Here is a 22,027-nt window from a genome sequence, read left to right as displayed (position 1 = left end):
GGAGAAAGGAGTTGCAAGTGGCTAAGATGGGTGAGAAATGGGAAGATGGATGGGCATACCTTGCAATACTGATAAAAAACACTGCACCCAACACAGGGCAGAAAGGAACTTTGAAGGAATGCAGTTTTACTGCTGAGGTCCAAACAAGCCTGCTGGAGATTGTTTGAAACTTGTTTGGTAGATATTGTTGTGCCTTCATCAATAATGGCAGGTTTTTTGTTTGTTTGTTTTGTTTTTGTGAAAACAGCTTTATGGGATCTTATATGTTAAGGAGTCATAGAATCATAGAATATCCCAACTTGAAAGGGGCCCATAACGATCAGAGTCCTATTCCTGGCCTGCACCAGCCAAAAATCAGACCGTATGCCTGAGAGTGCTTTCCAGACTCTGAACTTTGGCAGCTGAAGCTGTGCCCACTGCCCTGGCAGCCTGTTCCAGGGCCGAACAACGCTTAGTGAGGAACCCTTTCCTGATATCCAACCTGATCCCCCCACAGCACGATGCTTCTGCGGGGCGGCCTTTCACTTGACCATCAGAAACCAGCGAGGGCGCCGGGCAGCGAAGTCAAAGCCCTGATCTAACAAGCTCGAGACGTGGAGCAGCGGGCTCCTGCAGCATCTAACCATCGCCCGAATGCAAAAGCAAGACGTTGATTTTCACCTTTCTCAGCGTGTAGCTTGTACTCCAGCGGAGAAAGGGCCGCTGATGCTCTCACGGAGCCCCCCGGCTGACGGGGTGGAGCTGAAGGATTACTCCGTCCTCTCAAAGCCGCCCATAGCCCGGACGAGCACAGGCCTGCTGGAGCCTTCCCCTCAGGCGCTCAGGTGGCTTCGCTGCCGGCCCCCGCCGTGTCACTCAGCTCCAAGCCGGCCCACATTGTGCCGGCAGCTCGCCGCCTCTTAGCGCCGGTGGGAAGGCCCGTTCCGTTCCGCTGCCCGCCTGCCTGGGCTCGCTTGGCCTCTCGGGCGAGGCCCCGTTCCCCGCCCCTTGCAGAGCGGCTCGTCGCCATCAGGCCGCGAAGCTGAGGAGGTTGCGAGGGCTGGGCTGCCACGGCGGGGAGGACGGGGTCGGGGCGGCCGAGGGCTCTCGGCTGCGCAGGAGGAAGCGAAGCGGGCTGCGGGCGGGGACGGGGGGCCGGCTGCCTGCGGGGCTGCCTCGCCTCGGGGCGGTTGAGGAGGCCGGGCCCGGGCGGGGAGGGCGCGGAGGGACCCCTCAGATCCGGGCCGGGAGATCCGGAGCGCCGCCTGAGCCCCGCTCTGCCCCGCAGGTCCCGCTCTGCTCCGCAGCTCGCCGGGACCATGACTGTCCAGTGGACGGCGGTTGCCGCATTCCTGTACGGCGAGGTGGCTGTGCTGCTCGTGCTGTGCCTGCCGTTCATCTCCCCGCTGAGGTACGAGCTCGGGCCGCCCCGCAGTTTGTTCTTGGGACGATTTTGGCGCGGGGTGCGCGCTGGCGCTGCGGGCGCGGAGCAGTGGGGCGCGCGGAGTAATGAGGCGCTCGGAGCTCATCGCTTGCAGCCTTTGCACGGCCCGATGGAAGCTTGGGATCGCTCACTGATCAACTGCCGCAGGCTTAGTTTGGTGCAGAAGGCTCAGGCAGGGTTGCTGTAAGGCCTCTGTATGTGGGAACGGAATAATAGTGCTGCTAGAACGCGATACCGACGATGAGAGTGATCCTAAGGTAAATGCCTGTAGTAAGGGAAAGAAATACAACAGAAACAAAGTGTGTTCATTGCTCCTGTTATGTGTGGAGGCCTGCCCTAGAGTGCTGTTCGGGCCCTTTCTTCTAAGTAGCTTTCCAAATTTGGTAATGCTGTTTTCATTACTGGAGGAAATACAGCTAGGTTCACCGCAAGAGGCAGTTAGGATTTTCTTCCAAGGATATCAAGTTGTTGTTGTTGTTAATTAATTATTTTTGTTGTTTTTTAAGAAAGCTGCTTAGAAGATTTGCTCCTGCCATGGTGCTGTGTAAAGCTGTTAAATGTTGGCTTTCTTCATCTTTAGATATTTTTAGAATGAAGAATGGAGGTTTTACTGTAACGTGCTAAGGAACAAAACCTAAACGGAAACGCTGCAGTGTGCAGAGTGTGATCTCTTAAACCTGTGGGAGAGTCTTGGCAGCAGCTGAATCCCCTGCAGCCAGTGTCACAGCTTAGGAGGAGTTCAGTGTTTTGGTGCAGATTGCAGAGTTCCCACATTTTCTGTTGCTTTTGAGTCTAAGGTCCAGCCCTCTGCAAGGGGAATAGCACGATGGGAGCTGTAATCAGATTATGAACAGTGGCCTATGTGAGGAAACAAGTTGCAAGACTTCCTTTAGCCTGATGACACATGCGGGGTATGTTGGGAGTACTGAAATATGTTTCTGTTACGACATAGATAAGGCCTGGATCTGGTCTTTAAGGCTGAAAAGCAAATGCACAGTTTGCAGTGTCACCAGAATTTGTTCAAACACTAAACACAGTGATTTTAGTATGTACTGCAGATAGATTTTTTTTTTTTGTTCTAAGTTCCCGGAATGAGTCAATTTTCAGTGTAAAAGTGCAGGTATCCAGAAAGACAGAGCTGTACTGCCCCTTGATTTTGGCATTGTACTGGTGGCCAGGATTGTAATTTGGAAGTATTATACCCATGTGATTTCTGCTGCCAAAAGGCAGTATTGCATTAATAAATGTTAACGTTCCTTATTGAAGAAAAATAAACATGAAAATTCAGAAGACTTCGCAGTAGAGATCTGATTTTTAGCCTTAGTAAAACTTGGCAGTATAGTTGGTCTAAGGTGCGTACATCAGAATTATAGGGTATAAGACATGGGGATTCACATGGAAAGAGTTAGCAAGGTTTCATTAGAGCTGTAGCTTGGCTTATTTAAAGTAAACTTTTGGGTGATGCGGACTGCAGCTGTCTGCTGTAAACAATTTGGATTATACTGAATGATCTAAACAGGGTTTTTACATGCAAGATGATAAAATATTTTAGTTCTTTTTAGTGCAGACCATTGTTGGGGGTAATTACATTCTTAATAAGTAGAAAACTGCTTTGTTAAAGGATGAATTTTAATAGTTGCTGGAAAATGTAAATTAACATAATGAAAGTTGGAAAATTTACTGAATTGATCAGATAGCAATGAGTATACCTGCGTTCCTGCCCTTACGACATAAGTAGGTGTTACCTTACTGTACCACCGATCTGTACAGTAGCACTGATATTAACCTACAGGATTGGATTCTAACCTGCAGCAACGAGAACTAGCTGAACTGCTGTTCTTGCTTTGGGGTTTAAGTTCATTTGTGCTGTAAGTGTAGATTCTCACAGTTTGCTCCACCATGTAATACTGAAGAGGCAGTTGGTGAAGACCGCTTAATTTTTTTAAACATCCTTAGACCCCTTCCTGTCTGAGGTTGGTTATTAGCCGACAAATTTATGCTCTTAAAAGAGGTTCTTGACAAAATATAAACGTGTGACTTGTCTTTTTTTGTCATTTGCAAGTTACAATTTAATAACAATCCTACTTCATAATTATTCAGACTAGTCAGTGTAAAAGATGAGCCTTCTGAAATATGGTACGTGTGGTCTTAATTCATGGAGGGTTCTTGATTTTGGATTTTTGTTGTTATATGGTGATTAAAACAGCTTTTTAGAGACCTTTCTTAAGTCTCATATCAATAACGAGGCTCTTTTCTGTGAGGCTATTGTCTTCTGTTGCTTAATTATTTTGAATAACACAGTGTTGTTTTACAGATGGCAGAAGATTTTTATGATTCCTCTATGGAGCAAAATGGCTGTCTTTTGGAACAAAATGTTCCTTACGATAATAGTTCTACTGATTATCTTGTTTCTTGGTAAGTATTAAATAATTGTTTAATAAACCTGAAAAAAAAATAGCTAGTGTATGTAGTTCATGGCAGTTAATTGAAAGGATTCAAGCCTACTGTAACCTAGCTGATTTCTTTTGAAACTCCACTAGAATGGAAGAGGTCTTGTATTATATTCATGTCAGGAATTCAAATGCACTAGCAGTGGAGTAAATTAAGAGCAAAAATGATTTGGTCTAGGCTGCTGCTTGGTTTCGTTTTCCTGCACAAGATGTTTGTTACACAAGGAGTCTGTTTGGCTGAACCGCTCAGTCTGCAGTAGATGGCACTCTTTCTCTCGGCTGCTGTTGAAATAATGTATCAGAAGATATCAAAGCACTGAGCTATTTGAGTACTTATGCTCAGCACAGATACAGTCTGACTGTTGACTACATTTGCTGGAGCCTATGTAGGAATAAAGCTTTAGTGAAACTGGAGCTTGAATGATGACTGCGTGGCTGCCTGTGCTGACTGGTTTGTGTGTGAGGTATTTCTCATATTTCTGTGATAGAAATAGTTCTTTCCATGTGGATAGCAGGGGATTGTTTCCACCACCTTACAGTTAAAATGCTGTTTAATTCCAGGCTACTGCTGAAGGAAACACACATATGCACTCCATGTGTAAAAAGTCAGAGTAAACTGCAGTAACATATTCTTGATAATAACAAAAGTAGTGAAATGCAAATAACTTATATATTTCTAAAGAGAGAGAGGGAGAGAGAGAGAATCTCTTAAAGTAGATCAAGTATTGATTAATTTAATTTACTCTCTTTGAACTCCAGTTGGAAACTTTAATCAGAGCGTGCATTTAAGTTGGTAGTGGTCACTGATTTTTGATGAAAGCTAGGTTTGGGACGAAGCAGTGAGAAGATTCTTGCCCCGTAGCATTAGATGATGGATTACTGCAGGACTGGATTCTTCATAAATTATAGTATTTTGTTTGCTCTTAGTCTTCATTACATTGTTTGAAATTTCACTTCAAATCTTTTCCCCCATTTTGTAAAAACAGACGAAGAAACTTAAGAACACTTTAAAAGAGAAACAGCTGTAACTGATGTTACTCATATTTTTCAATTGAGCTTATTTTCTGTGCTTTGGGAAATGCAGCAGCAACCTAATGCATGTGGGCAATGTCTACTGCAGGAAGTGATTATATCATAAATATATATTTTTTAATGCATGAGGGGAGGTTCTAGGTACTGTACTATCATAGATTGCAATGCAAATTCTTAATTGGGTTAGATTTTGCTTTTATGAAGGTGTAAATCCTAATGATTTGTCCTTTGAGATTTGCTGGCAGCATATTGCCTGCTCTTGAGAGCTGTAAGGAGTATGTGATGGATGAAATGAAGCTGAAAGTTTGTGTAAAGGTATTGAAAGGAAGCTGAGGTGTAGCTTAACCTGCTCTGTTTTCTTTATCTCATGTAGCAAATTCCATGTGAGGCAAATACTTCAGATGGTGTCTCATCTTTTTCCCTTAATTTTCCATGTTTTTACTGCTTGTCCACTGACTGGGTTTTAATTCGTGTTGTCAGCATCAACTTTTTGATGCTGTTGCATCTTCGCTAATCTATGCACAATGTGTTTGTACAGATTCTTGGTGTCTGAGTGCAGATGCTGGAAATGTTCAAGTATATTTTGGTCAATGATTTGGCATATCTCTGGAAATGTTTTGCTTCAGTGATTTATTACTTATTATTCACTGAATTATTACTTCAGTGATTTAATAAGATCTATTTTTAAGCTTTGTGGATAATACAACTGATGTTACTGTTTTCTGAACAATGTGTCCAAATGCATATTTCTAGTACTATGTTTGGTTTATCATGAATGCATACCCAGATATGTGACTGAGAACAATCTGTTTTTGTTTACAGATGCTGTTAGAGAAGTTAGAAAGTACTCAGCCATTCAGGTGATTGAGAAGGTTGCAAATGTCAATGCCAATGCCATTGATCATATCCAGATGAAACTCTTCCGGTCACAAAGAAACCTTTATATCTCAGGTTTTTCCTTATTTCTGTGGCTGTAAGTATACCACTTTGAATTTCTATATAGCACATATATTACACAAAGCAGTACAACCTAAATATTATCAAAAGTCTGATTTTAAGAAATTAAAGGAATTAAGTGTGAGCAAATGGGCTATGTGGCAGTTAAGACCAGGGGAAGTGATATTTTACAAGTGTTTGAATATTGGAAGGATGTGTGAGCAACACGTGAGAAGCCACATTTGAAATGTTTAAGAAACATGTTTTGCAGAAGTTTCTTCAGGGAATACTCATTTCCTTCGTTATCCAACTGCTCTGTGTTTTTCGAACAAAGAAAACTGGGATTTAAAAGTTCAAAAAACAAAGTACTGTTAAAACAATATGTTGTAAGCTGGTAATTTTTTAATATTTCATCAATATGAAAAAAAAATTTCATCCCGCTGTGTTAAGAAGCATAACTTGTATCTGACTTCAACTGAAGCCCAGAAGATAAGAACTGTAGGATAATTTTCTAGCTTTCAAGGAGAGTTTCAGATATTATTTCAGATCCAACGAACACTTTATGGCAGCTGGCCTAATAGGGTATTATGACCTTAAGTGATATCCTTTTGAGGTTTCTTAAACACAGTTAGTAGCACAGGGTAAAAGAAAGGACAGCTTTGAGCTGCCAGTAGCGGCCAAGAGTACCTGCACGTCTTCACAGTAGCCATGACAACTTGCTGATTTTCTCAGATGGACAAAGGAGCACATGAACTAATTGAACAGATAATGTGAATGAATAGGGAAATGGTCAGATGTTTTCCTAGTTCTGCATTTTATCGGTGATTTTGAACAAAGAATGCTAGCCCTCTTCTTTTGTTGAGTTGCCTGTCATTTCTCAGACTAAAAATAGCTCAGAACTGGAACTTCAGAGGCTTGTGATCGACTTGTTCCACTTGTATGATTGTCTTGATTGTTACCTGGACAAGTCTGTGGAGCACTGTGCTTGAAGAGACTTCAACAAAATAGAGTACAAAAAAAGGAAAAAAAAAAAACAAAGTTGTGTGTAGCCTTGCACAATAGCAATAGGAATGTGTCATGTTCTTCATCCTCCTGCAGAAAGGTTAAGTAAATGTGCACAAACGGTGTTTGTGATCCCTACTCCAGAGAGGAATGGTTGGATTGCGTCCTATACTAGTTAGAAGCTGGTCCTCATAGGTTCATAGGTACATTAGGTTGGAAAGGACCTACAAGATCACCTAGTCCAACCATCCTCCTATCACTATCCCTACCCAACTACTAAATCAAATCCCTTAGCACCTCATCTAAACACTTCTTGAACAGTGCTAGGGACGGTGCCTCAACCACCTCCCTAGGCAGGCCATTCCAGTGCCTGACCACTCTTTCAGAGAAAAAATGTTTCCTCAGGGCTAATCTAAATCTTCCCCGGCACAACTTGTGGCCATTCCCTCTCGTCCTGTCATTATTTATCAGGGAGAAGAGGCCCACCCCCTCCTCACCACAACCGCCCTTTAGGAAGTGGTAGAGTGCGATAAAGTCTCCTCTGAGCCTCCTCTTCTCCAGACTAAACGATCCCAGCTCCCTCAGCCGCTCCTCATAAGACTTGTGCTCCAGACCCCTCACCAGTTTTGTTGCCCTTCTCTGAACAATCCAGTATCATGCTCTCAGTTTTCTTTCAGGGAAGAAAACCTGTCTGGTGACCCTAGTAGGTATAATTGCAGATAAAAATTTTGTGCTTGAAGTATGCTGATGGGCTTTTGAGGACCTTTAGCAAAAATTTAAAGACTCTAATAGAAAATAGATTTGCTCTAGTAGAGTAGTTTTGCTTATCTGTTAATGGACAATAGACAAAGCTCTCATGCTCCACATGCAAAAGCAGCATAAAAATATGTACGTGGGAAACAAAAGAATTGTTTAGAAGTTTGTTCACAGTTGCAGTGTCCTGGGTTTGGCTGGGATAGAGTTAATTTACTTCCCAGGAGCTGCTCTGGTGCTGTATTTTGGATTTAGGATAAGATAAAGTTGAGAACACCGTGTATTAGTTCTTGCTGAGCAGTGGTTACATGGAGTCAAGGACTTTTCTGCTTCTCGTGCTCCCTTGCTAGGATGGATGTGCATGTTTTCTATGCCTGCTTTAGGATTATGTAGACACTGGGATAGCTTGTATGACTGGAGTGCTGAAATAATGGATACAGGCAGAGCAGGAGAGAGTAGCCATTCTATTTTGCCAAGGAATTGGTAGGAGCACATGAAGCCTTCCCTTGGAAAATGGTGATGAGCCATTCAGTGAATTTATGTTAAGGAATAGAGGACAGAGCAAGACAGATATCTGCTGTAGATGGCTTCATCTACTTGTTTTTCTCCAGCAGGCGTTCCTTAAACAACTGGAAGAAGACTTGTGATTGCAGGCCCTGGTAGTTAAGAAGAAGAGGGTTAGGTCACTCCAACTCCTCCTGGAGGAGCAGTAGAGCCAGGTGTGAACAATCCAGGAGGTTTCTAGTTTCCATGATGTGCTGAAGACAATTTCTTAATGCAGGTGGTTGATGATAGAACTAAAAAGTGTTCGGACAGGCTGTTGCTCACAAACAAGGAAGGACTAATTGAAGATGTCAGGGGCAGCTATAGATGCTGTGACTGTGAGGTTATAGAGTTCTCATTCACAAAACAAAGATAAGTAGTGGAATTGCAACTCTGGACTTCAGGAGAGCAGGTTTTATCATATTTAAGTATCTCCTTAGCATTATCCAGTAATTAACTGTTGTGGAAAATAGAGGCTTGGAAGAACAGATAGATTTTTCAAGGATGATTTCCCTGGAGGAAAAGAATAGACAATTTCAATGTGCACAAAGCCAAGTAGACAAGGCAGGAGGCTGGGATGGATCGGCAGTGATACCCAGATTCAGCTGAGACATGAAAAGAGAAGTACATAAAATGTGAAAATGAGGTGGACCACCTAGGAGAAGTACAGAAACGTTGCTTCATTATGCAGGTATAGCAGTAGGATAACTGAAGCTCAGCTGGAGTTGAAACCATAGAGGAATGAGGAGGCCTGAAGATGTAAAGAAAGCTAAAGAAAACTTGGGCCCACTGCTTGGTGGGAAAAGGACCTGAATTACAAAGGATGAGGAGAAGAACAAGGCATAGGGCATCTCATTACCAACCTTACTTTGCATTTTTTGGTTTGTTTTGAGCCTTGTGGAAGGTGCAGCTAGGGAGAACTTGAGCAAATTGGATTTATGCAGCTCTGCAGGTTCTTAGAACAGTTGCATGCTGAGAGAGTTGGCCAGTGTCACTGCAAAACCATGTTCTGTCATCTTTGTAAGATCATGGTGATCAGGGAGTTTTCTGATGACTGCAGAAAGACACATGTTGCGTCCCTTCAAGAGGAGGAAAAAAAAAATTAGCTTCGTCTCAGCTATTCTGACCTTACACCACTTTCTAGGGCCATGGAGGATTCAGTCATTACTGTTGCCTTCTGTGATGAGATCATTGGCTATAAGGATAAATGGCAGAGCACTTAATGGCAAAGGCATTGCTAAAGTTGCACACACAGTCTAATGGGAGAGAGATGGTCTTCAGAAGTGGAGAAAAAGGTGTGTGGGAAATTCACTGGATCTTGGACTCAAAGGAGTTTAATCAGTAATGCACGTTCCAAGTGGTATCTCTCTGGGATTGCTACTGGACCCAATAGCACTTAATGACCTTGCTAACAACTTGAATGATCAGTTAAAGTGTGCTTCCAGCAAGTCTCCAGACTGTAAAAGCCCAGACTGGAGTGGTTGGAGAGCAGGGCAGGGCTGCTCTTCAGAGAGAGCCACACAGGCTAGAGGGATAAGCTGACAGAAACCTCATGTTGTGAAATGAAGGCAGATGAAAAGCACTACATGCTTGTTAACATGCTTCAGTTACAAAAATAAATGGTTAGGATATTCAATTTTTTTTTTTAACAATCTGTATAGTCATACTACAGGAATAAATTTAGTATTGCTTTGGCCTTTCTTTGATTCAAGGCGTTAACTCTGTAAGAGTTAATAAAATATTCCGAAGATTATTCTTGTAAGACCTTTTAGGAAGCATTTGTGGTGTTTGTTTTGTTGTTTTTTTATTTAATCCATTCTCATTGCAATACATGCTGCTTGGATCTTGTATTCAGAGATCAGTCATGTTTAAAACGCAATGTTGTGTAAGTATATTTCATCTTTCAAGCAAGTAGGTCTCTAAGTCCCTAATAGCTGAGATTTTTGGGGAGGAGATTTTTAACTTCACTGTTACTATCTTTGAGCCTGGATTTTCCCCTTCAGGTGCATTAAGTAGTCCTTTGTGGTTTTATTTTCACATCTGATGCTGGAAGAGAGGCAAAAGGGGATTGTTCTTCTTGTGAGTTGGGTTTCTTTTGTTGTTTTTTTTTTTGTTTTTTGTTTTATATTTGTACTGTGAATTACTGTGCTGTTCACTGTGTTTCTTCACCAGTGTTTTGAGACGTACTGTTACACTTCTCACTCAGTTGGCAAAAAGCATGGCATCTCATGCAGCTCTGGAAACACAAGTAAACGACGCGACTGAAGCAGCCAAAAAATATATGTCTGAGAATGAAAGGCTACAGGAGGTATCTTTTATACATTTTTAGCTATTTTCTTACCCATGAAGTAGTACAAAATAATCTGGGGATTATGTACTGTAGACTTTTTTTTCCTGGTGTTGTTCCAGCTCTAAATTGTCTTTTTAGTTTTCTCAGTAGAGTTCTGCTGTATTATTAATGAGGACAGTACCAAACGTTTCTTACCTGGAAAGAAAAAAACCAAACAAACAGTGGTCCAATTACTATACTTTTTTTTTTTTTAACAAAATTAAGCTATTGTTTGTCTGCTGTGATTCAGTATATAATTGTATGCAGGAGTGGAAATCAACAAATGTCTGTCTACATGTATGAAATCTTTTCTTCTCATTGGCTACGTTCCATTCTGTTGGAGTAGAATGAACAATAAGCTAAGTTACAGATATCCAAGATAGGAAGGTTTGCACAACACTTTGGCAGTGTCAAAATAACGTCACTGCAGATGTCTGTAAGTTTCCTTCTACTCTTGTCCAGAGTGGTATCTATGGCTACCAGCTCTGGTTTTTTGGCTTTTTTTGTAATAAATCTCTAGACAAAGAAGAATCTCTGGGCAAAAGGTACTAGAAGGATAGAGAACGTGTAGGTGTTCGAGATGTGATGTGAAATAAGAATTACTAGAGTGTGTGTGACGTATTTCCCAAGTGTGGAATGATTCTGAAACCTTTGAGTCTGATATTCTGTTGAAATGATCCAGACTCTCAGCCATAGCCTTGGAACTTGTCTGTTTGCTGCATCCTGGTATGCTTTTTCCTCAAATCCCTGCTGGGATTTGGCCAAAAGTCCTCTTTTTGTACTGCTTTCACTCTTAAGTGTGTTTCCCAAGCAACACATTCTCTTAGCTGCTTGTAAGTGATAGCCAGAAACTGGAAACCGCATTCCTGTCCGTTTCTATTTGTGTTTTTGGTTTCATGATTTGCAAAAGCAGTGGTATCCACAGTTACAACCACCATGCTGTAGCTGGGTCTCCATTGTGCTGGAAATGAATGTCGAGAATTTCTGGGTTTTATTTTTTTTGTGCGCGCTTCATTCTGCCATCAGAGAGTGGTACAGGCAGTTAGAGATGAGGCACTCTGGCTTTGAGTATGAATACTGTGCAGCCTAGTTCATTAGGTTTGTGCTATATGCTTTTTAGAAGTTCCATGAAGCACAGGGCTTAATGTTCTCAAAAATAAGTGTATTAGTTGAGGTGAGAATGAAGTACAGAAGACAGTGTGAGGCCTTGTAATAAATAGGCTATAGTTTTGTTACCAACAGTCAAATGGAATCCCTTTAAGGTTTCACAACTGATTTTTTGCCTTTTTTTTTAACAAAGGTGTTGCTTGTTTAGCTACTAGAAGCAATATGAGCAAAGGGTCTAATTAGGGAGTCTAATCCTTAGTGTATAATACTTAAAGGAATTGGTGCTGGTGATTTAGTGATAAGAACATACAGAAGTATGGTAATGCTAACATTCTGAAAGTACAAGGGAGCGTGCTGCTCTTGTGTCTAGTACTTACAGGGCTTTTCTTGAATCCTTTCTTAGTTGTTATTTGAATTTCAGTGGAAGTCTATTCTAGCTGTCAAGGTATTGTGAAGATTAAAAAGTAGCTATGAACCTAAAATGATTAATTTGTGACACATAAAACAGGATAACTTAATTATTAGAACAAATTGAACATAAGTGTGGCAATGTCCTGTTGTGCATTCCTAGTATGTCTTTTCATGAAGAGCAACACAAAGGTTGCAGAGATACCAGCTACTTTTACTTGGGAGCCGATGACGTACCTATGCCAACATGCAGAACAAGGCTTGATAACGGCTTTAAACATTGAACAATTTTTCTTTCATTTTTTTCCTTTCTTATTTGTTTATTTCCCTGGAACAACTGAGTATCTGCTGTATTATATTGATATTTGATACAACTTGTTGCTTTGCAAGGTTAAGATTGACTTTCTCTGATAGTTTGTCATTAATATTCAGCTAAATTAACCAGAATTAATGGCAGCATCTGTGGTTTTTAATAGGCCTTGAATGAAAAAGGAAGCAGTGAAAATAAAGAAGCGGCAGAAGCAACTAGTGAAAAATTGAGGAAGGAAATTGAAGAATTGAAAGCAGAGTTAAAGAAGACATCAAATGGTAAATACTGGTTAGGATTGTTTTAGTAATTAAGAAAAAGATCTTTTCAATGTGAGAGGTCAGAAATTTATTCTTGTGGTTGTGTTAAGCAACTGCAGCATGTAGGAACATGTGGTTTGGGATTTCATTATGTTTGATTAGGGACTGGGAAAATATATCACCACCACCACCATCTTTTAGCAGGTTTTCATTATGAAAATGTCAGTGGTATAATTTGAGCACCTTTGTTAAACTAATTGTAAACAAATTGAACTGACGGATTTTTATGGTATTGACTTATCCTCACCAATGAGATCTAGAGGATATGGAATGTATTGCAGGTTTCTGCAGGCATTAGACTGATCTTTTATGTCACATAACAACTAATCTCTTTATGTGAAATGGGGGTGTATATGGTTGAGGTTTTTGTTATAGGAAGCAGCTTTATAAACCAGGTTGCAGAAAAGTCTAATTGGTATTTTAAATATATGTATCTCTTTTGGAAGAGGATTTAGCTTTTTTTTTTAAATCCTTTTCAAGTCTGTGAGGAAACATTTCTTGCAGTTTATATCATGACATTTGTTAGCATCTTCCGTGTGTAAGGTTTGGTTTGTCAAAACTGCCTTCGTGGCAATCCAAGTTGAAACAAAGCAGATTTAACCTGTTTAGTTCTGTCTTGTTTGGATTTGTCTAGACTTGAGAACATCTACTCATCTGAAATTAGTGTTTTTGAGATAACACTGCCTGCGATCTTGTAAGCATTAATCAGATGTGCAGGCTATTACAAAACACAGATTTTTGTGGTACCAGATAGCACATTGTCATCAAAACACAGTACTGCTTTCATATTGCATGGTACTGCTACAAAGCTGCAAGAATAGCAACACCAAATATTTTATGAAATGCTTTCTGTTGTTCACCGGGAGGGCAAACAAGAACAGAGCAGTTGTTTTCAGCTAGGCTTGAAGCAACAAGAGTCTCTAAATAGAAGGTCTCATTAATTCACATTCTCAGGCGGGTTTGATGGTGGGTTTTCCCACTCCTGCTGTTTTCATATAGAAAGGTAGGAAAGCTGCCTTTGAAGTGACAGAATCAATGGAAAACATAAATGCATATGTTTTCTTCAAACTAACTGATGGTATGTAATGCTAATACAATGTAAGCTTTTCAGTCAGTAGCACTTGAGAAAATGGAGGAATAAATAAATTTGCCACATGCTGCTTCAGCTGCATTCTCTCTGCAGGCTGTTGTCTACCTAAAAGATATATAAATTAAGGCATGCTTAAGTCTTTTTGTTGGAGGGAGAAAAGAAGGGTCTTAAGGAATGAATCAAGAAATATTTGTAGCCCTCCTCCTGTTGCCACCCCCTTTTGTAGCCAAAATCTCACACAGAAAATCTCATGGTCACGTTAATGAACATTATCAGCTAGGTGGTGTGAGTGTTTGTCTATCTTAGGTTTCTATACATTTTCATATACCTTATTTTGAGGAAACTGATGTCCAGCAAACTGGAAGTGCTTGGTAATAAATGCGGAACACATCTGTAGACACAGCTTTTTATGGAGTGTTGGTCTGCCTGTGAATTGAACTTGGTGGTTTTTTTGAAACTCCTCCAACTGAGCAGGTAAATGTTGAGTTTTATGCTCACTAAATGTGAGAAATGCCCTACAGGAATGAAAGTTGGGATTGTTAAAAAGAAGTGTAACAAGCTTTTCAATTTTCTGCATGCTGTTGAGTATGACTGAAATAACCTTTCCGTTGTGTCTACAAAGTCCAGTCCCTGAAGTTCTGGGGACATTTGAGGAGGAGGAGGATGGCAGTAAGAATGTAGGTGGTACTTAGTTTTGAAACAGAGCAAAACTATAAAAAACAAAACTACTTTTTTACTGCTGTAACATAAGTAAGAGTCAGAAATTTGGGTTTTTCATTCAGTAGTCTCAAATATCAACTTATCTGGCGTAGTACATTTGTAAACTTACTTACACCTGGTGATGATACATTACTTCATAGTAGTATTGAAATGTAGGGTACCTCAATAGAGCAGCACTTAGGACCTGCCATCCCAAGTGTAAATCTGTTTTGCGTTTCTTAACTTAGTTCAGCATGTAATTTGTGCTGTGGCTTGAGGGGAGAGGTAAATTTTCTGTAAGGTTTTGAAAAATGTTCTTTACAGCTTCTGTAAGAAAAAATACTGCATGTCTCCTTTTCCTGAAATTCTGACTGAAATTGTGGTGTAGACAGTGCATGTTACAAACTTCAACTAGATTCATCTCTACTTCTTCAACTTTTTACCTTTTACAGGAAATGAAATCTGCCTTCTATTTTTATTCAGTTAACCACAAAAGAAGTCCTGACATAAGATATTTTGCAACTTAACATGCTCGGATAGATGGAGATGAGGAGTAAAAGTACAAGGCAGAGAGACTGAGCAGTGAAGTTACTAAATTGTGAAGGAAGATTGGAATCAGGTGTCAAAAATTTCAGCCACTTTCGTTTTGTTTTCAAACTTAAAACTTTCTTATCCCAATTGAGGCCTTTTTATTACTTCAAAGTGAAGGAACAGGGTGTAGTTTTTCAGTCCTTTATTGCAGACCCACATACTGACAGCTTGAAAGGTCCCCAGCAGTGGGGTCAGCACTTGTGGAGCCTAAATCCGTTTTTGGCATACCTAGGCATGTAACAACTTGACTCCTCATGAACTTTGGGATGGTGTTTTAACTGATACTTGTCTGTTACAAAAAGTGTCTCACCAGTATCTAAAGTGAGTAATCCTAGCACTATTCAGTGCAGAGGTGGGAATGTTTTTCCTGCTACACACTAGCTAAATTTCTAACAAAACCGTGACTGAGAAAGTTAAAAGCTGTTTGTAGCTGCTGATGTCAGTGATCCTTATGGGATATCTACGGGGAAGGGAAAGACAGTGTGATATTGGGACAGTGTTAGGCAACTGTATGTGCATTTTAGATTTTCTTATTGGTAAAATGTAACTTTACTGCAATGTTTGTTTATCCCAAATGCTAATTGTGACAGATGTAGTACGTGTAAGTATTGGTATGTTGCTTTGTTTCATTTGGATAGTTCTGAAATTGATTCAAAAAGTTTGAACAAATTAAACCATCACCAGTTGAAGATGAGGACAGAATCAAGAGAAGCTCTCTGAAGCAGCTGTCTTGACAGCTGTCCTTTGTCTGGAGTCATAAATGGGACTTTAAGTGCATTAACTTTCTTCTCTCGCTCACAGATGCTTTGCTGTGGGAATGCTTGTGTTTGAAATGCCTGTTTGTATCAGGACCCTTTGGGCAGGAGGGAGGCTTTGCAGTGGTGTACTGTTTCATATTCTGCTGTCTCAGGTCATAGTGTATGGTAGATGCTTCCACTTTATGCAAGAGAAATTCATACAGAACAACTGGTATTGATTTGGTCTCACAGTGGAACAGACCTGATGGCAGAATCCTGACCAGTTTGTTGCAATTAGGATTTCACTCATTTAGGTACCATTGAACTTCAACTGTTACCTGAAAATGCTTTTTCTTTATATGCATTCTTGTTCCAGATGTACAGTGGGGGCAGGAGAAGATTCGGATAAAACTTCTGTGCATTCTTTAATTTAATGAGGTTTGCTTTGTGTGCAGAATGTGTCACAGGTATTTTTATTTCGTGGTTACATAGCACTGTAGGAGACAGATGAGAACAACAGTGTGTATGGATGTCTAGTTTTGAAATAGTTTTTAGACTATTCTTGAAAATACAAATATGAAGACTTACAACATGAAGATTGCTGGAAAGACAGAGGTCATTAATACATGCATTGTGAGTACATCTCATAGAACTGTTGCCACTGGTGTGGGTTCAGCTTGGCCTTTGTGTTGTCAGGCAGACTGGTGACATATATGAAAACTGCACATGTGTTGAGCTCCACTGGAGCACCGCTCAAGTTCTTTGAACCAAACAAAAAAAAATCACCGTTTGTCAGCTTTCTTTTTTAAGATGGGAAGAGGAGATACAGGACAGTTACCTGAATTGGCTGTGGTCACCTGTTATTGAGCTGATGGCAGAGGGAGGTTTAGGAGCAGTGTCCCATCTTACTTAGTTTTACTTTTTATAGCCATGAAATTGTAACTGTGAGAGCCATTGCATACTGTCACATCAAGAAATATTTATATCTGATGACTCGAAGGGATGGTGCTGCATGCAGGAAACATGGTTCTGTTTATACAAAGACTTAGTGACTACTATTTCTCTGTAGTCATATTAACATAGGAGCAGCATCTCTCACCTACACCTCCTCATGCATTTGCTTGGTAGGAACACTCAGCTGTTGGATTTTGCTTGCTGCCTGTCCAGCTGCTCTGGCTCCTGTGAGGCAAATCAGCAGGTCAGATGGAAGCTGGAAATAATAACTCAGTGTATTATGCAAACAAAGTATTTTTTGTTTTATGGTGCTTGGGCGTTCCTCTGATGCGATCCGTATGACAGTGTACCTGTGTGAGTGTGCAGCATTCACAGCTTGGCAAAAGAGTGGAGCAGCTATGTGTGGGGAGCCTCAGTTGCTTGACAAAAAGACACCCAGAGAAGCTGGCATGATGGAGAATTCATGTTGGCAAAGATGTAGTACTCCTTTTTGTTGTTTCCACAAAATCCAGTCCTTAAAGTTCTGGGGACAATTGAGGAGGAGATGAAGAATGTAGGTGGGCTGCATTAAGAATGTCACCCTGCAGGCTGGCTTTCTTATCTGTAGCCAACACAGTTGGACAGGACAGTCTGCTCTTTGCTTTCTTCTTTTGGGGTTAGGTGAGTTGTTCCTGTCACACATCTGTTTTGGTCAAAACATTGAATCAGTGTGCTGGCTTGTTTGCTTTCTTGATTTGCAGATATTTTAAGACATTTTGTTCACACTTTAATGATACAGTTGTTTTTAGTTGCAACTGAAGTGCTTTCCTGCTGCTTATAAACAGCTAAATAGTGGTAGGTCAGTAATTATGTGCTCTTCAAAAACTGAATATTTTTACAATAACTGGACAAAAACAGTTTTGAAAGCAAATGTAGCAGAGGTGAAATTCTGAATGGTTTTTGCCTTCAGCTTAAGGAACAGAATCTTAACAAGTTGTCATTGTTCACTCCAGAGTGATTTCAAAGTTTTACTATAAATATTTTAAACCGTAGAAGAAAAGAGAGATCAAAAAGTGTAATTACAATACAGTGTTTACGTATTGGATGTGTGGAAATCACAGTTAATTCCAAATACTAAGGCCTTCAGGAAAAGGTTTTGCCTTGCTGACATCAAGATTGCATTAAAGGGATATGTATGCAATGTGAAGTAAAAAGAGTGATGTAAGGATACAGAATGAATTTCTGACCACAATTAAATTAGTAATCTTAGATGTAATTAACTTTAGTAGACCAGGATTTCAGGTAAACAAAGTAATATTATTGTAATAACTACTACTGCAGATTGATTTTTTTTGAATCTAAGCATTCAATTTAATTAAAAAAAAACCAAACAAAATCTAGTCTGAGGAGGTCTTCTTTTGCATGTAGAAAGGTGGTCAGGATCCGTGTCCTCATGTGTCAGAACACAAGAGTAAGCTCCCAGAGTGCAACGCTGCTTGTACTGAAGTGCTTGTATTTAGGTGCTTAATAGGAAGCATTGAGCTCTTCGTCTTTTGAGAACAGACACTTAGAGAAGTGCTGCAGTTCTTGAGTGTCTGGGAGGTCTCTGGGGAAAGAGCAGTCTGTTTTCAGGCAGCTCATAGACAAAGATGGTGCATGTTATTGGAAAAAGGAAAAATAGCCATGTTTAAAAATACAGATCTCGGTGGTAGGAATAAAAGGAGGATAAAGCTGCTGTCATTAACAATGTTCCTATGCTGTACTATAAGTAAATCTGGTTTTAGGGTATGCCTGTGCTGCTACAGAAAAAAATAAAAAGCATATTCAGATAAGTGAGATGCCTATAGCAAAGGAACGTGATGTCTAAGTGACCTTACTGAATGTTCATTTAATGGTTTAGGAGTAATGGCTTTGTGAAACTTCATGCTGATTTACCCCCCATTGTAAATTAGCCCCTGTGGATTCCTGGGCTGCTTTGTACTGTAGTAGGCTTGCAACGTAGACTCGCTCTCAGCTTAATTATTTCTCTATCCCTTTTTCAAAAGAAATCTTTCTTTTTTAATGGTAAAAGCCTTTGTGGTTGTCTGTCCCACCACCATTTCTGCTTTGTCATCCATGAAGTGGTGGTTCTAATGAATGAACTCCTGCATGGTAAAATATGGGAGTCTGTGCTCCTGTAATAATGTCTCACCTCCCTTCCCCATTTTTGATGAATATCCTTAGTTAATTTGCTAAAATCTTGCTCGCTGTTTGAATACCATCTTCCTTTTTAAGATGGCTTTTGGAGTTGTGGCATTCTGTTTTTTCAGGAATTGTCTCCTGTTGTATGGCATAAGACAACAGTCTCACCATTTTCTCTTTCCTCTCAAAGTTTACTGGTCTTGCCCTTACCTTTCGTACAGCTCCTCTGTGCTCCTTTTGTTGCTGTTTGTGAATAGAAGTCATTCATTTCCGTGTCCTCATCTGTTCCTGTGTCCATCTCTGATGCTCTATTTTAAATTTCAGCTTTCACAAGGAAGGGCTGTCTAGTACGGTCGAGCCCTAATACATAAGCAGAGCTCTGGAGTACTGCAGAAATACAGTTAATAATTGAAATGCAAATCCTGATATTTTACAGCTCTCTACAAGGCAAATAATGAATTGACAGCAGTTCAAAAGCAGTCTGGAGGCCTCAAAAGAGAATATGACCGTCTGATGAAGGAGTATGAACGACTTCAGGTAGGTGGGTGGTTCTGGCTCATTGTGTGAGCACAGTGTTCTGAATTGTGCCACAGAATTGTTTGTCAGCTATGTACAAGGCAAAGAATTTACCAAAACCTTTAGTACAGCATGAAGTTAAAATGGAAGCACATTGAACTTCATTAAAAAAAAAAAAAAAAAGTAAAATGTGGTCTTGAAAGAATTGGATGGCAAAGCTTTTCCTTTGCACTTCAGGTTATCAGCAGACTCAAATATCTTTTGGGAGCTAAGATTCAGGATTGGGGTTTTTTTTTGTTGTTTTTTGGGGTTTTTTCCCATGTGAGGACCAAACTGAAGCTTCTAAGAAAATGATAGCAGTAGTGTGTGTGGTATATACATAGTTTATAGGTGTCATTTTATTTTGTTTGCTCTTTAAACATGCTTTTGCAACAGTGGGTTTTAAGTGTTGCAATACCATTACTATGCAAGAGGGGAAAAAAACCAAACTGCCTATGCTAAGAGCAGGCAAGTATAAAAGTTCAAACTGAAGTACAAAATAGAAAAAGAGATTCAACAAGCTAAAGCTGAATTAGCTGTTTGGTCAGGTTTGTATACATGCATGGCAGTAGTACCTGTAATGTATACAATAATTATTTCTGATAGAACTGGGATCCCTGCTTGGTTTTGTCTGAGAGTTGTTTGTATGTTCCATGCTAACTAACCCTAATTTGGGTTGAAATTGATGAATAAACGTGAATGTCAGTCTATTTACAAGCAGTGGCCTTGAGAGAAAAGATATTGATGTTAAAATTCTGGTGACCACTTCAGAAGAAGAGTGGTTTGTTGGTCATGTATTAAGAAATCAGCTAATCAGAATGCAAATTTGAACTGATTATAATCCTGTATTATGTGAAGCTGCTTACTAATTTCCCAGCGTCATCCTATCTGTCTGTAGAGACTTCTTGAGTAATCAGTTTGTGTTGCAGTTGAGACCACTGTCTATGTGTCTTTGTGCTTCCCTGTGTAATGAGCTGTAGGAGTTGTGCTGCATTTCTAAAAGTTTAATGGTCTGAAACACACATCTGTACAGTTTGAGTTCCCCTCTGACTGGGGAGTATGGAAAGTTCTGAGCATGCTGTGGATGCAACTGATTTGTCCCTAGGAGGAGGAGTTAGTAGAAAGTTTTTACTTCTTAGTTTGCTGCACATCTCAGCTGTAACATAACAGAAGAAGCAGCAGCCTACCTGGTTGTTAATATATTAGGATCAGACGCACATGTCGTGTGGGATGGCATTGATGGGACTACAGCTCTGAAGGGTGCATAGTGAGCAGATACAAGAGGGCAGAATGGAGCATCTGCTATCATATCTTCCCAATCATAAAATGCAATTTTTATTCTATTTTCAGAACGCTTCAAGAGAAGCAGAAGACAAGAAAGACCTCTAAGTGTGCCTAAGGCAGATGGCGTTGGTGTAATTGTTTCAGCGTGAAAAGCCTCGTGCTGCTTAGGCTCCTGATGCACATCTGAAACAAAGCTTGATTTTTCTGAGAAGCACATGCACTGCAGGTCACAATTCAGATTCCACTAATATATCTTGGTTGCCAATATATTATTTGTTTGAAATAAAATGTTAAGTGGCTTACCAGCTCTACCATGGAGTTTGTCACCCCTCAAGAGGGGAAAACATGAAATTCTTTCAGTTCCTCCTGGAGCAACCGATCTCCAAGTACTTACCTTCCAAAATGCTAAAAAATCATGCACCATATGCTTGTAACATTTGAGCGAGATTGTATTTCATGCTGAACATTAAAAAACAATTACCAAAACAAACATCTATTGTAACACCTGGTTGGAATCTTTGAAAGTAAATTTACCAGTGGACTAAGGAAGCTTTTCATCAGTTGTTCTCTTTCCATGGAAAAAGGAATGACAATCCATCTAAAGAATGTAACTAAATAAAGGAAAATATTTATAAATTCATCCTGCTAGCTTTTGACTTTCACTTAGCTGCATGGATGAGCATATTTTATCAACTGGTACTTTACATTACTCTGACTTATTTTTCTTCAGTTTATGAGGTTGCATCAGTTATCATAACCAAAGTTTTGAATTGGTTGTTTTTAATATTCTGTATTTCTACACTGTTTACATCTGTGTACTCAGTACGTGCCCCCTAACTGCTTTTGCCTTGCTAAAATTCTTGTAAAATATTGGAGGGTAGTTGTTTTTTTTGTTGTTTTTTTTTTTCATGGATACAATACCTCAGAATAAATGTGCACTGTTCTGCATAAGCCCTTCTTGGCATTCTGAAAGTTATTGAGTTTCTTTTTTGTTAGTTGGTTCCGATTTGTATTCAAAGCTGGTTATGTTTGTTATATTAAAGAGATTGCTTAAGTTCATGAGTATGAGTTTATTCTTGTAAATCTCACCCAGTGTGCTATCTTAGCAGAGATATGTGTACCTATGTAGTTACACAAAGAACAAAATGCACTTCTAACTTAGTGATGCTGAAAACAGACACCTTTATCATAGGAGTTATTTGGTTTACTCTGGAAATAGAAGTACTAGGGTACTACAAAGCCTATCATCATAGCATATTGAATAAGAGTATTTAATAAAACAAGTTCATCCTTACACATATAGTATAGAAAGTACCCTGAGAGATTCCAAGAGATTGCAGATTTGTT

General features: G+C 40.0%; 1 protein-coding gene across 1 annotated transcript in view; it reads left to right on the top strand.

Annotated features, from left to right (window-relative positions):
• LOC136053041 (uncharacterized) overlaps positions 1-21,462 on the top strand; it is a 37,631-nt gene extending 16,169 nt beyond the window's left edge. The window contains exons 7-13 of the mRNA XM_065743602.1: positions 1,287-1,390; positions 3,738-3,838; positions 5,728-5,878; positions 10,312-10,447; positions 12,460-12,571; positions 19,278-19,378; positions 20,747-21,462. Of these exons, the coding sequence (XP_065599674.1) occupies positions 1,287-1,390; positions 3,738-3,838; positions 5,728-5,878; positions 10,312-10,447; positions 12,460-12,571; positions 19,278-19,378; positions 20,747-20,785 (744 nt within the window). The 3' untranslated portion in view covers positions 20,786-21,462. The remainder of the gene's footprint in view (positions 1-1,286; positions 1,391-3,737; positions 3,839-5,727; positions 5,879-10,311; positions 10,448-12,459; positions 12,572-19,277; positions 19,379-20,746) is intronic.
• The last annotated feature ends 565 nt before the right edge of the window (positions 21,463-22,027 follow it).

The sequence above is a fragment of the Cyrtonyx montezumae genome, unplaced genomic scaffold, assembly GCF_038088225.1.
Source record: "Cyrtonyx montezumae isolate F1298 unplaced genomic scaffold, pur_monq_1.0 scaffold_3, whole genome shotgun sequence".
Classification (NCBI taxonomy): domain Eukaryota; kingdom Metazoa; phylum Chordata; class Aves; order Galliformes; family Odontophoridae; genus Cyrtonyx; species Cyrtonyx montezumae.
This window is presented reverse-complemented; position numbering and strand designations above follow the sequence as displayed.